Source organism: Schistocerca gregaria, chromosome 4, assembly GCF_023897955.1.
Source record: "Schistocerca gregaria isolate iqSchGreg1 chromosome 4, iqSchGreg1.2, whole genome shotgun sequence".
Lineage (NCBI taxonomy): Eukaryota > Metazoa > Arthropoda > Insecta > Orthoptera > Acrididae > Schistocerca > Schistocerca gregaria.
In genome coordinates, this window is record NC_064923.1 from 568,163,304 (window position 1) to 568,178,394 (window position 15,091).

A 15,091-nucleotide genomic window follows, 5' to 3' on the forward strand; every position below is an offset into this window, starting at 1 on the left:
TGCACACACTTTTTCCAGCGCTTCTGCGGTTGATGGTGACATTTCTGCGCTTGATGGTGACATTTCTCGAACTCATCTTCTGTAATAGCCCCCGAGACCCTTGTCACAGCTTTTTGGACATCTTGTGTTGTTTCAAAATGGTGTCCCTTGACCATCGTTTTGACTCTTGGAAATAGAGAAAAGTGGCACAGAGCTGGTGAATAAAGTGGCTGTGGTAGTACTGAAATTTGTTTTCAGGTTAAAAATTGCTGCACTGGCAGAGCAGTATGGGATGGCGCATTATCGTGATGCAGAATCCAATCCTTCTCACACCAAGATCTTCAGTTATTATTAGACGAACCGTTTCTCGATTGATGTTCAGTTCTTCTGCAATCATTTTCACGGTTAATCTTCAATCAGATTGTACAGGTTCATGCACCCTGGCTAAGTTGACATCCATCCATGAGGTTGATGGTCGTCCACTGCGGTCTTCATCTTCAACATTCATTCTGCCTTCACTAAAGATATTATGCCAACGAAAATCTTGAGTTCAGGACATAACCTCCTTTGCAAATCCTTCTTAAGCTTACCGTACGTTGTCGTCGGGTTTGCACCCAATTTAACGAAAAAAGAAATGGCATACCGTTGCGCAATATTATGTGGTTGCATTTCCATGACGAGAGACACAAACATATGTTACCTTATTACAGCACAACGCATGACTGAGCAGTTGCATCGATGTGCCGCTTGGACTAGAAGCAGCTTATAGAACAAGGTCGAAGATAGTGTGCCTATGCAAGCCTGCAGGGTTGCCACATCTTGCAAAGAAAATCAGTCTCATTACTTTATTGTCGCACCTCGTATGTCTACATCAGCAACTTCTTGTCCTAAACATTGTCACCTATTTTCAAGTTCGGCAGGTTTCATAAACGTACATCATGGTAAAACAGAGATTTAGAAACTATATTTTAAACTGTAAAATATTTCTAGGGGCAGACTCTGATCACAATTTACTGGTTAGAACAGCTGATTAAAATTGAAGAAATTGCTGAAAGCTGGGAAACTATGCAGATGGGACCTGGATAAATTGAAAGAACAAGAGGCTGTTGCGCACTTCAAAACTAGCGTTCAGTAACAATTCTCAGACACAGCGGAAAGGAGTACAGCAGAAGATGATTGGTTAGCTTCGAGAGATAAAATAGTGGATGTAGCAGAGGATCATATGAGCAAAAGGACAAGGTGAAAGAAGAAAATATAAAATGTAGCAAATGAAGCAGACAAAAGGAAATGCAGACAACTCAAACATTAACTTGACAGGAGGTGTAAAACAGCAAAGCAAAAATAGCTAGAGGAGATATGCAAAGCTTTAGAACCATGTATGACTATGGGAAAAATATATGCTTCCTGTAGAAAAATTAAAGAAAACTTTTGAAAAGAGAGAAACACCATTATGACTATTAATATCAGTTGAAATGGCAAGTCTCTTCCAAGCAATACAGAAAAGGAATATATAGAGCGTCTGTACAAGTAAAATAATCTTGAAGACAATAGTACAGAATTTTAACAACACTTTCACGAAGATGAGGTGGGATATATGATACTGTGAGAAGAATTTGACAGAGAACTGTAAGACCTTCTGAAGTACGCCACATTCTCTCAGAATTACTCAGACCCCCTGCGAAAGCTAGCCATTATAAAACTATTCCACGAAGCGTAAGGTATATTAAACAGGCAAAATACTGTCTTACTTCAAGAAGAATGTAATAACTGCAATTCTAAAGATTTCAATTGTTGAGAGGTGTGTATATTGTCGAACCATCAATGTAATAAGTCATGGTTGTAAAATCCTGAGTCGTATGACGAGTGGCCTTCAAAAAGTATGCCACATATTATCATGGAAGGCCAAGTAACGGTTCATGAATGCTACACTACACTGAAAAAGTGACACAGCTGTATACATTATTTTTCAGCACATTCACTAAGTCTTTGCATGCAGCTGTCGGAGCGGGCTACCAGTCGTTCATTTCTTTCACGACAGCAGTACGCTCTTTGGCCATGGAGTCATTCGAGTCCATAGTGTGAACGTCTTCATTGTCGGCAAATCAGCAGTCATTGCCGTCTTTCGTCGAAGTCGATGACCTTCCTTCCTGATCAGCATCACTCAAATCCATGTGGTTCAAAAATGGTTCAAATGGTTCTGAGCACTATGGGACTTTACAGCTATGGTCATCAGTCCCCTAGAGCTTAGAACTACTTAAACCTAACTAACCTAAGGACATCACACAACACCCAGCCATCACGAGGCAGGGAAAATCCCTGACCCCGCCGGGAATCGAACCCGGGAACCCGGGCGTGGGAAGCGAGAACGCTACCGCACGACCACGAGAAGGGGGCAAATCCGTGTGGTCTTGGTCAAATTGTTGGTACCATTATCCTACAGCTGGACACGACATTTCATTTGGTCAACGACCAGAATTTGACAGTGAATCTGTGTGCAGTTTACATGTTTTACCCACATACGTCTGCACTATCCCAAAGTGCATTTCCAATTGTCACGCTGTTTCACTACTTATCCGTACCACAGCAGCACTGTATCCGCAGAATATTCAGAACATGTGTTCTTTTATGACAATGAGCCACTTTTGTTGCGTAATGGTCTTAGGGTGCGATGCCTTGTATAACTTACTTTTTCAAGCTACGTCGTATTGAGAGAAGAATTCGGTCACTGTGAAGATCAGTTTGAGAGCCGGAGAAACGTAGGGATATGTGGGGCGATATTGACCAAACGACTTATCTTAGGAGACAGACTGAAGAGAGTTAAGCATACATTTATAATATTGGTAGATTTACTGATGATTCTGACAACTTTGGCTGTTGACAGGAATCACTCTTTGAGATACTGAAAGTAGCAAAGATAAAATATAGAAATTAAGAAGTTATTTACAGCTTAAACAGAAATCAGACTATTGTTATAAGAATCGAACGATATGAAAGGGAAATGGTGGTTGAGAAGAGAGTAAGAGAGGACTGTAGCCTCTTCCCAACTTTACCCAACCTGTACACTGAGCATGTAGTAAAAGAAACAAAGGAGAAATTTGTAAAAATTGACTGAAGTTCATAGAAAAGAAATTAAAACTGAGAGGTTTTCTGATAGCACTGTAGTAGTGTCAGAGGGGACCAAGGTCTTAGAAAATTAACTGATTGGAATGGACTAGTCTCGAAAAGCGCTATAAGATGAACATCACTAAAAGTAAAACAAGGATACTAGAATGTGGCCAAATTACTATTTCAGCTATAAAATAACTAACAACGATCAAGATAGAGAGCAAGAAAAGCATTTCTGAAAATGAGAAGTCTGTTAACATTTACCATAAATTTAGGTGTTATGGAGTCTCATTTGAAAGTGTTTGTCAGGAATGTAGCTTTACACGGAAGTGAAACCTGGACAATTAATTATAGTACACACAAGAAGAGAATAGAAACTGTAAAAATATGGTGATGTAGAAGAGTGCTGAAGATTACCAATGTAAATACTATGACTAAGAACATAATCGAATTGGGGAAACAGAAATCTGGGGCATAACATGACGGTTGACAGAACACATCCTCAAAGATAAAGAAATCGTCGGTTTAGTAATGGAATGATGTGTGGCGGAAATGGATTCAGAATATCAGGCAGGTTCGAATGGATGCCTTGTGCAGTAATTATGCAGAGATGAAGAGGCTTGCGCAGAACAGAGAAGCGTTGAGAGCTGCATCAAACATGGTTTATGGCTAGAGACCAAAACCACAACAATTTTCTATTAACCCAGAATCTTTATGTAACCCAGGGGCTGTAGAATGTCACCTTGGCTGATGCCAACCTGCTGGCAGTAGGGGGCGTGTACTATCATTTATTATTTCGCACATGACTGATACACACAATTGCCAACATATAAATGAGAAATAATGAGCTTGACAAGTTTACATAACTGAAAGTCCAGTTCTTCTATCCAGTGCACAGTCTCTGGTGTTGCTAGGAGGAAATCTTCGTCACTACTGTGATATGTTCGAATCCGACAATCGCTGGCAACGTGACGTACAATGATATGCCGAAACTCATGAGATACCTCCTAACTGCGAAATTGTTGCCAGTGCAGGATTCTGTACACGCACTGACCTGTCGGTTATGTCCCATATATGTTCGATGGGATACATGTCAGGTGGTCTGGGAGGCCGAATCATTCGCTTTAATTACCGAGAATGTTCTTCAATAATTGTGGCTTGGTGACACGGCGCACTGTCATCCATAAAAAGGCCATCGCTGTTTGGGAACATGAAGTCCATGAATGGCTGCAAACGGTCTCGAAGTTACCGGAAATAACCATCTCCAGTCAACGATCGGTTCAGTTGGACCAGAGGACCCAATTTGTTTCTTGTAAACACAGCCCACACCGTTACGGGGCCATCACTAGCGTGCAAAGTACTTTGTTGACCTCCTGGGTCCATGGGTTCATGGGTCTAAATCTATCTTGGGTCCATGGCTTCGTGGGTCTGCACCACACATGAACCGTACCATCAACTCTAACCAACTGAAATCGGGAGTAACCTGAGCAGACCACTTGTAACGTAACAAGTTATTACGAGATGACATTTGTGGCAGTAAGACACGCAGCCGTTGGGTACAGTGGCTGCAGGATGACTATATTTTTTTTCGCTTTGTTCCCAGCGCAGCTGACGCTGACTGCCGTGAGCACTGCATAGCGTAACAGTCAGTCAATACGAAGATTCATACTCTCTACGAATCTAAATAATCCATATTATATTGGAACAAATAAGCCCTCGGTCACAAATATTAAGTCAAAATTGACCTGGTTTCGACGCTACTATGAATGTCGTCTTCAGAATTAGACTAACTGTTCTAAAACATATTAGGTATATAGTACATTAATAAAATTAAAGTTCGTACTGTTCACAGTACGAGCAGCCCTTAGCGGCTCGCCATCTCACAACTGTTCATGACGTCGCCTTTCCGGCTTAGATCTTTTTTAATATGTGACTTGTAGGTACTGCATATTTTCGAATCAGTACAAACTTTGATTTTATTAATGTACTATATACCTAATATGTTTTAAAACAGTTAGTCTAATTCTCATAGTAGCGTCGAAACCAGGTCAATTTTGACTTAATATGTGTGACCTACGGCTTATTTGTTCCAACATAATTCTGACACGGTCACTGAACCTTAGCAGCTATGTTCAAAGTTTTAATCCATATTAGTTATTTCCCGATTTTGTTCAAATTTGGTAACCAGCCTTTTGTTATTAATGGAGTTATGCTGTCAAAATTCCAGAGTTTTATTTATTATAGTGCCGAAGATAAAGAAAATTACCTAAATGTCCTAAAAACAATGCTTGTTTTTAAAAACCAAGTCAGGAATAAATACAGATTTACTTCCATTATCACTTGTAGCCATTACAAATTTATCAGTGCGTAAAATCAATTAATTAGAATTTTCTTTTCAAAATTATAGTCACTGAGCATTACGTAATACAAAAATCAGTCAGAAATATTATTTGATTATATTTTGTTGTGAGTGCGTGAGAATGATTGACAGGGTGTATGTGGGACGTACGTTAAATCTTAACATATCATTTATATGAAACCTTGTACAGATAGACTGTGGGAAAGTTATGGTGGAACCATGATTCAGGTGACGTATGTCAGTGTGAGCTTGCTTTTGTATAAAATCAACTAGAATTAAAGTTAGAGACAGAATAAGTTTGTTTGTCGATTTGGAGAATAATTCGTACTTCGCTTATTTTGACTAAAGAATATACTAGAAATTGAAGTTTTAATGACGTTAATTACCATCAAATTATTGATTGGATAATGAAAGCTCTGCCGCGAGAATGATCTGGAAAGAACATTCTGATTGGTCGTTTAGATCAACAGCCAATCAGAATTAAGCAGTTCGCGCGCGAATATAGTGGAGTGTGCAGGCAGTAGATATACACTCCCGGAAATGGAAAAAAGAACACATTGACACCGGTGTGTCAGACCCACCATACTTGCTCCGGACACTGCGAGAGGGCTGTACAAGCAATGATCACACGCACGGCACAGCGGACACACCAGGAACCGCGGTGTTGGCCGTCGAATGGCGCTAGCTGCGCAGCATTTGTGCACCGCCGCCGTCAGTGTCAGCCAGTTTGCCGTGGCATACGGACCTCCATCGCAGTCTTTAACACTGGTAGCATGCCGCGACAGCGTGGACGTGAACCGTATGTGCAGCTGACGGACTTTGAGCGAGGGTGTATAGTGGGCATGCGGCAGGCCGGGTGGACGTACCGCCGAATTGCTCAACACGTGGGGCGTGAGGTCTCCACAGTACATCGATGTTGTCGCCAGTGGTCGGCGGAAGGTGCACGTGCCCGTCGACCGGGGACCGGACTACAGCGACACACGGATGCACGCCAAGACCGTAGGATCCTACGCAGTGCCGTAGGGGACCGCACCGCCACTTCCCAGCAAATTAGGGACACTGTTGCTCCTGGGGTATCGGCGAGGACCATTCGCAACCGTCTCCATGAAGCTGGGCTACGGTCCCGCACACCGTTAGGCCGTCTTCCACTCACGCCCCAACATCGTGCAGCCCGCCTCCAGTGGTGTCGCGACAGGCTTGAATGGAGGGACGAATGGAGACGTGTCGTCTTCAGCGATGAGAGTCGCTTCTGCCTTGGTGCCAATGATGGTCGTATGCGTGTTTGGCGCCGTGCAGGTGAGCGCCACAATCAGGACTGCATACGACCGAGGCACACAGGGCCAACACCCGGCATCATGGTGTGGGGAGCGATCTCCTACACTGGCCGTACACTTCTGGTGATCGTCGAGGGGATACTGAATAGTGCACGGTACATCCAAACCGTCATCGAACCCATCGTTCTACCATTCTTAGACCGGTAAGGGAACTTGCTGTTCCAACAGGACAATGCACGTCCGCATGTATCCCGTGCCACCCAACGTGCTCTAGAAAGTGTAAGTCAACTACCCTGGCCAACAAGATCTCCGGATATGTCTCCCATTGAGCATGTTTGGGACTGGATGAAGCGTCATCTCATGCGGTCTGCACGTCCAGCACGAACGCTGGTCCAACTGAGGCGCCAGGTGGAAATGGCATGCCAAGCCGTTCCACAGGACTACATCCAGCATCTCTACGATCGTCTCCATGAGAGAACAGCAGCCTGCATTGGTGCGAAAGGTGGATATACACTGTACTAGTGCCGACATTGTGCATGCTCTGTTGCCTGTGTCTATGTGCCTGTTGTTCTGTCAGTGTGATCATGTGATGTATCTGACCCCAGGAATGTGTCAAATAAGCTTCCCCTTCCTGGGACAATGAATTCACGGTGTTCTTATTTCAATTTCCAGGAGTGTAAATCGAGATAGTCGTTTGCTAACCGGCCTAATGATAACACCATGTTAGATAGCTCTGTAAAAATATTCTGAAAAATGAAGAAATAGTGAGTTAATTGCGGTTCGAATACCCCGTGACTTAAACGAGTAGAGTTACGAACATTTTAATGAAAGTTTGGTGTTTCTAAATTAAATAGTTCGAGAATTATGAGCGTGTGAACATTCTGGTCGTAGTAACAGTTCCACGTTGCATGTTTCGTGCTCTGTACGGAATACTTTGGCGAGCAGTTCTTTCGAAGAAGACCACTGAAACGACCGAATGTTTAACTCGCGAATAGTTGTGGGTCGGTACCTGACCAGAACGTGAAAATTAGTCAGGTCGGACTTGCAAAAATTCTGGCTACTTTTCGAGTGAAACTATGTTGTACAGACGGTGGACTTTGAATGATAGAGTATTACCATAGTAATAATACGGACTTGATAGCCATTTCATGTGTCTCCATATGAATAAAAAGCAAATTCAATCAAATTTTAAATGCTTTCTTGAAGTAGAATACAACAATGCCCGATTTTTTAAATGTGAACTTTCAGGAAGTAACTTTCAACTCGAGTTACGCGGTTCTGTGTGGTGGGTATTACGTGGTTTCATCAACGCTGCTTTACACTGCCTAGTACGTATCTGCTACTACAGAGTGAAGGGACGTCGGAAAGAAGCATATCGAGGTAGGTGGACTTTCGGTAAGTGAAAGAGAGAATGCGGACTACCGACCCCGCTTCGCCGCACAGGGTTTCTCAGCCGTCTAGGGTACAACCGGTACGGTCACTGACCCAGGAGAGGCGCTGCAGGTGACGTAATGCTGTTGGGAAAGGCACTCGCATCGGTCGTCTGTTGGCAGAGCCCGTTAACGCCAAATTTCTCCGTACTGTCCTAATTGATGCATTCGTCGTATGTTCCACATTGATTTCTACGGTTATTTCACGAACTGTTGCTTGTCTGTTAGCACTGTCACGCTATACAAACACTGCTGCTCTCATTCGTCAAGTGAAAGCCTCCTGCCACTGCGTTGTCTGTGGATCTCGGCGCACTGAATTCCCTAACGATTTCCGCAACAGGTTATATCCAAGTACCATTCCGCATTCAGAGTCGGTTAATTCTCCGCCATGCGGCCATTATCCCCTCAGAAACCTTTTCACATGGATCACCTGATCTCAAATGACAGCTCCGCCAATGTAGTGTCTGATATTAAACACTGTGGACGGGATACTGCCGCCATTTCCATATGTGCATATCGCTACCCCCTTGTTCCATTTGTAAAACGCATATCTGCGCCAGGCATTGCCCATGCGGATTCGATTCAAAGCAGTCCAGGTCATTTGTGGTAGATGATAACCACTTGGAAGCTTAGCATCCCAGTAGACGTTGCGCAGCCTCACATCTCTTCCCTCCAATCTTTCCATTCTGCAAGATGTTTAAAGTCTCTGGCAGTCATATGAGAAGCATCAGTTAGAGTAGGATGTCGCAATTATAGCTCAAAAATGGTTCAAATGGCTCTGAGCACTATGGGACTCAACTGCTGTGGTCATTAGTCCCCTAGAACTTAGAACTACTTAAACCTAACTAACCTAAGGACATCACACACATCCATGCCCGAGGCAGGATTCGAACCTGCGACCGTAGCAGTCGCACGGTTCCGGACTGCGCGCCTAGAACCGCGAGACCACCGCGGCCGGCGCAATTATAGCCTTTTAACATTTAATGGTGGCAGACCGCTATGCATTGGCAGATCCGGATTCCTGGAGACCTCGTTGAATTCTCTCTTTAAGAACAGTAGATCTGCGAACGTCGGGTGGCATAATACCTGTTAACAACGGAAGCCGATGAACTGAAGTAGATCTGATAGCGCCAGGTATTATGAGCATGGTAGGACTCTGTTGGATGTTGACTAGCCTTGTGTGATGGTTGTTCATCCAGACAGGTTCACAAAATTCAGCGCTTGAGTTCTGTTCTCGTCGATCCTCTGGTAGTTCCATATAATGTATGGTGGTTATTATTTTAATGTTATAATTTTAATAATTATTGTTATTACTCTTAGTGTGTGTGGGACATATAAAGTTGGAATAATAACAAGTTTACCGGGGGCGAGACAGAAACTGCGACAGCTACGAACCCTGGTTCCGTACCTGCGTTGAAGTGGAATTCTGCTCGGGCAGCATCAGACTGCGTCCACATTTTCATTCAGTTCTAGTTGAGGGGTGGCGATTCTACCGACTTCAAGCTTTTGATCGTTCGTTGGCTTATTTAGTATCCATTGGTACCTAACGTCTGCTAACAACCTGTCTTGCCTCCCAATCTCTCGTTTTGTACGTAATGTCTAGGAGCCTGTTAACAAATTCGATTATATTTTTCTAGTGTACAACAAGATGAAGTATTTTCGTCCCCCATAAAATAGTTCTTGCTAAGTTGAAGCATTACTAAAAAACTTGTAAAAGCACTAGGTGACGTCAGTACATTCCACTGACCACCAGTAACGTATCCTCCGGTTAAAATGCCAACACCCTTTACATATTTCAGACGTGGAGGTAATATTGTAACACTGGACAAGCATAAAGATCAAAATTCAGATGTGGAAATATCTAATTTGAGTATACATCACGCGCAGGCCGAAAAAGTACTTGTTTATGATTTTATTCCATAACAATATATGTTTTATAAGTATTTGGGCGTGAAATCATCATTATGGCACTTAATTTGAGAGTTAATAATTATGTTTTAGGCAGCAATTTAACGGATATGTGTGTGTGCGTGTGTGTGAAGAGTGAAAAGGGGGGGGGGGGGGCGTGTAGGGGTATAAAATAACATAACATTGTAAGATTGAAGCATTTATGGCATATTCTTTCGCTGGAGTATTTTTATAGACATTTTACATACGAAATTAAGACTGACACTTGACAATCATTATACAACAATTATATTCGAGGGTTCATTGTGTCTTACACCTCCTGTAGACCGAAAAATTACCTGCATAGAATGTTATTTTTCAGCCATATGTATTTTATAACTATTTAGATATTGAAACAGCATTGGGCCATTTAATTTGAGAGTTCATAATCATACTCTGTTTATGATGAATCTGGAGAAATACAATCCCTCTGCTTCAGTAACATTGCTAATATGAAATAAAGACGGTGCTGGTACATAGAAATTGTTTAAAATTCATTATCCTAAAAAATATTATAACTACAATTATAAAATTTGGTACAGCTCTGATAATTCCTTAACAAAAAATGATTGTGAAATTTCTAAATTGTATAATAGTTGTAATTCTTCATGCTTTCCCGGCGATCTGTTGACATCTTGGATATTCGGGAATCCAGCCGGATGTTCGCGTCGTTCTCGCACGATATTTCAACAGCGTACCTCGCTGTCTTCTTCAGGTGCTACCTGAGACTGTTTCACTGGCTGGTTAATGTGCCGTACTTTATACCAGAATATCACATTTTCAACTACAACTTGCAAAGTACTGAAAGTTTCTTAAATTGTTTGTGAGATGATTTACTTTAAAACGCACATGTATAAATAACAAGTTTGCAGCTTTTGTTTAAAGTGGACTAAAATTAATTAATGTAAGCGAAATTTCTCGAAAAATAAAAAAATGGGTTTCTCAAAGCCGTAAAATCGCCAACCATAAAAATTCAATGAAGTTTTCTTATACTTCGCCTTCGCTAACTGTGCGAAAATGCCAAACATCTTCACAACATGTAAAAAATTATGTAAAGCGGACGACAAATCCAAAAGAATACCTGTTTGTAACCAAAATAGCAAAATGTAGAAAAGTCTTGACTATATTTACCAAATGACCCCCTGATGGTCCATAAGTAGAAGTGCAACACATATTGCTTAAAACACATTTAAACTGCAGTACACCTAGCACGGAAAAACAAATAACGTACTCTGTTTCAGATAAAACCTTAAGTTCCCAGAAACTGAGGAATGAAAGAAATGAAACTTCAAGAGTTTAGGTGGTATGAGATGTTATTTAAGTGATTACAAAATTTATAAAGAACTTATCCATATGAACCCATTTATCAACATGATGTTACACCCCCTCTGACGTGGATGTATGCACTGATGTGGATGGGAAGGGTGTCATAAACCTGTTGTGCCCTTTCCTCAGGAAAGCTGGTCCGCAACGGTTGTAATTGGGGCTTGATATGCTGGATACTGGGTCTTGGACTGAGTATATCTGAGCTGGTCACACACATGTCCAACTGGAGACAGATCTGGGGACTTTTCTGGCCACAAATGGACCGCAGCATCACACAGTCAGTTCCTAAAGACATGTGCTATTTGTAGACAAGGACTCTCCTGTTAGAGAATGGTATCACAATATTGTCACGTGAGAGGTAACACACAAAACACAGGATGTCCATCATGTAGTATTGCGCTGTACAAGTTCTCACAATCACTACCAACTTTGAGCTGAAGTTATACGGTGGCCTGTGTGCATTGACCAATTGTCATCCAAAGCTCTGGGCAAGTTTATACGTTTGTTTGGAAGGGGAAGCTGACGCCTGCCTTCAGCTGGATGCGATGACAGAATTGAGGTGCATGCCCTGAAATCTTTCTCAAACGATTTCACAGCAAAAACTGAGCAAAAGAATTCAGTTTTGTGTTTCTTATAGCCTTATACGTCAGTTTCATGATGGAGTGCCCGTCGTCTCGTTAATGGTTGTAGTTATTGCGATATTTGCATTTGTATAAAACACTTCGCGAAACTCGAAAGAGTTTGTAATTAGAAATAGGGCTCGCTATGAATTTGCGTTTGGTGCATATTACTCGTTGCTGTGTATGAAATTTTGCTAACATATTGAATTTTTCTTTAGACTTAGTTGGAGGTCTCTATTTGTGAACAGTCTCGAGAAAATCTATATTATGTAGCTCCTGCATTTGCGACAGCGATAAAGGCGGAATGAAATATCCATAACATTCATCAAATCTCACATACAGTTTGAGATATCGAAATGAGATTTGAGAAATGATAGCATACGGAAGAGAGTTTGTTGCTGTATGGTTACTATGCAAAACTTCATTATCTCCTGCGTTATTCCACTAACTACAAACTTCTCTGATGAAAGAACGTAACTTTTAAAGGCCATCGACAGCTGGTGAAATGAGAAATGCTGTGGCTTTAAGAACAACATAAGTGAAGACATTACATGCCTTTTTTATACCGAGTATTTGGCTTTTCACAAGGTATTGGTCTTATTTCTACTCAATTCACAACTTAATTACACTCTTTCAGAATTCCCCCGCAACTGCAACTGCAGTTATTGCTAACAGACAAGCAACGTTGTATAAAATAACTGCATGACTCAATGCGAGACGTAAGGCAAACGTTTGTATTAGCACAGAGCAGAGAAATACATCTACAATGTAGATTCTACATCTACATCTACATCCATAGTCCGCAAGCGGAGGGTACTTTGAGTACCTCTATCGGTTCTACCTTCTATTCCAGTCTCGTATTGTTCGTGAAAGAAAGATTGTCGGTATGCCTCTGTGTGGGCTCTAATCTCTCTCACTTTATCCGCATGGTCTCTTCGCGAGATATACGTAGGAGGGAGCAATATACTGCTTGACTCCTCGGTGAAGGTATGTTCTCGAATGTTTAAGAAAAGCCCATACCGAGCTCCTAAGCGTCTCTCCTGCAAAGTCTTCCACTGGAGTTTATCTATCATCTCCGTAACGATTTCGCGATTACTAAATGATCCTGTAACGAAGCGCGCTGTTCTCCGTTGGATCTTCTCTCTCTTCTAACAACCCTATCTGGTACGGATCCCACACCGTTGAGCACTATTCAAGTAACTGGAGAACAAGTGTACTGTAACCTACTTCCTTTGTTTTCGGATTGCATTTCCTTACGATACTTCCAATGAATCCGTCTGGCATCTGCTTTACCGACGATGAACTTTATATGGTCATTCCATTTTAAGTCACTCATAATGCCTACTCCCAGATAATTTATGGAATTAACTGCTTCCAGTTGCTGACCTGCTATATTGTAGATAAATGATAAAGGATCTTTGTTTCTATGTATTCACACCACATTACACTTGTCTACATTGAGATTCAATTGCCATTCGCTGCACCATGCGTCAATCCGTTGCAGATCCTCCTGCATTTCAGTACAATTTTACATTGTTACAACCTCTCGATATACTACAGCATCATCCGCAAAAAGCCTCAGTGAACTTCCGATGTTATTCACAAGATCGTTTATGTATATTGTGAATACGACACTCCCCTGCGGCACACCTGAAATCACTCTCTTCGGAAGACTTCTCTCCATTGAGAATGACATGCTGCGTTCTGTTATCTAGGAACTCTTCAATCCAATCACATAATTGGTCTGATAGTCCAAATGGTCTTACTTTGTTTATTAAATGACTGTGGGTAACTGTATCAAACGCCTTGCGGAAATCAGGAAACACAGCATCTACATGGGAACCCGTGTCTATGGCCCTCTGAGGTTCGTGGACGGTATTAATGGGCTCTGAGAGCAGATGACTAACGTGAGTGCCGTTGCTAACAACAAGACATCGCCAGCAGTGCCTCTCTTAGGTTCATGAACATATCGGGTGGATCTTAGACGACTGGAAAATCGTGCTCTGGTCAGATGGGCCCAGATTTCAGTTGGTAAGAGCTGAAGGTAGGGATAGAGTGTGGCGCAAACCCTGTGAAACCATGGATCCAAGTTATCAACAAAGCACTGTACAAGCTGGTGGTGGGTCCATAATGATGTGGGGTGTGTTAACATGGAGTCGACTGGGTTTTGGTTATGTTCAGGCTTTTGGAGACCATTCATGGACTTCACATTCCCAAACAGCAATGGAATTTTTGTGGATAACAATGCGCCATGTCCCCAGGCCACAAATTGTTCTCGATATGTTTCAGGAACATACTGGACAGTTCGAGCGAATGCTTTGGCCACCCAGATCACCTGACATGAATCCCATCAACCATTTTTAAGACATAATCGAGAGGTCGGTTTGTGCACAAAATCCTGCCCCGGTAACACTCTTGCAGTTATGGACAGCTACAGGGGCAGCATGTCTCAATAGTTCTGCCGGAAACTTGTTGAGTCCCTGCCACGTCGAGCTGCAGCATTACCCTGGGCAAAAGGAGGGCCGACACTATATTAGAAGCTATCCCATTACTTTGGTCACCTCAGTGTATAGCGATAGAATTGACGTATTGACGCCATCACAGAGATTTTGAATTGCTTCATACCGCAACTGACATCACAGTGCACTGGGTCAGTGGCCAAATATCCAAATGGGATGTGTCATGCAGTGAGTCTATCAGTGGCACAAACCACGAGGTGTATAATGGGGAAGTTGTGAACAACTTCATATGGCAAGTGACACGGCAGCTAATTGGCCCCAACTCAAGGTGTCTAGCAGACGGAGTGTGTTGCACATCGTACCTTAAAGCGGCACATGGTGTGGTCCTGGCAGACTCTGCAGTAGTCTGTGGTCTTTGCCAGTGTCACCCCCACAGCCGCAGCCACCAGCGCAGTCCGGATGGCCGCCAACGCCCACAGCCTGCGCACCTGCAACAACTGGAAACACTACCTCAGAAAAGCCCTCGTCAAGTGTAGCTTGGATGTTCTTTAGATGGCACTGACACAGCTGTCATTCTGGCACTGCTGACAAG

General features: G+C 42.5%; 1 protein-coding gene across 1 annotated transcript in view; it reads right to left on the reverse strand.

Moving 5' to 3' along the window:
• Positions 1-15,091, reverse strand: part of LOC126267817 (venom allergen 5-like) — a 185,550-nt gene that overhangs the window by 41,083 nt on the left and 129,376 nt on the right. Inside the window, exon 2 of the mRNA XM_049973123.1 lies at positions 14,862-14,987. Within this exon, the coding sequence (XP_049829080.1) occupies positions 14,862-14,987 (126 nt within the window). The remainder of the gene's footprint in view (positions 1-14,861; positions 14,988-15,091) is intronic.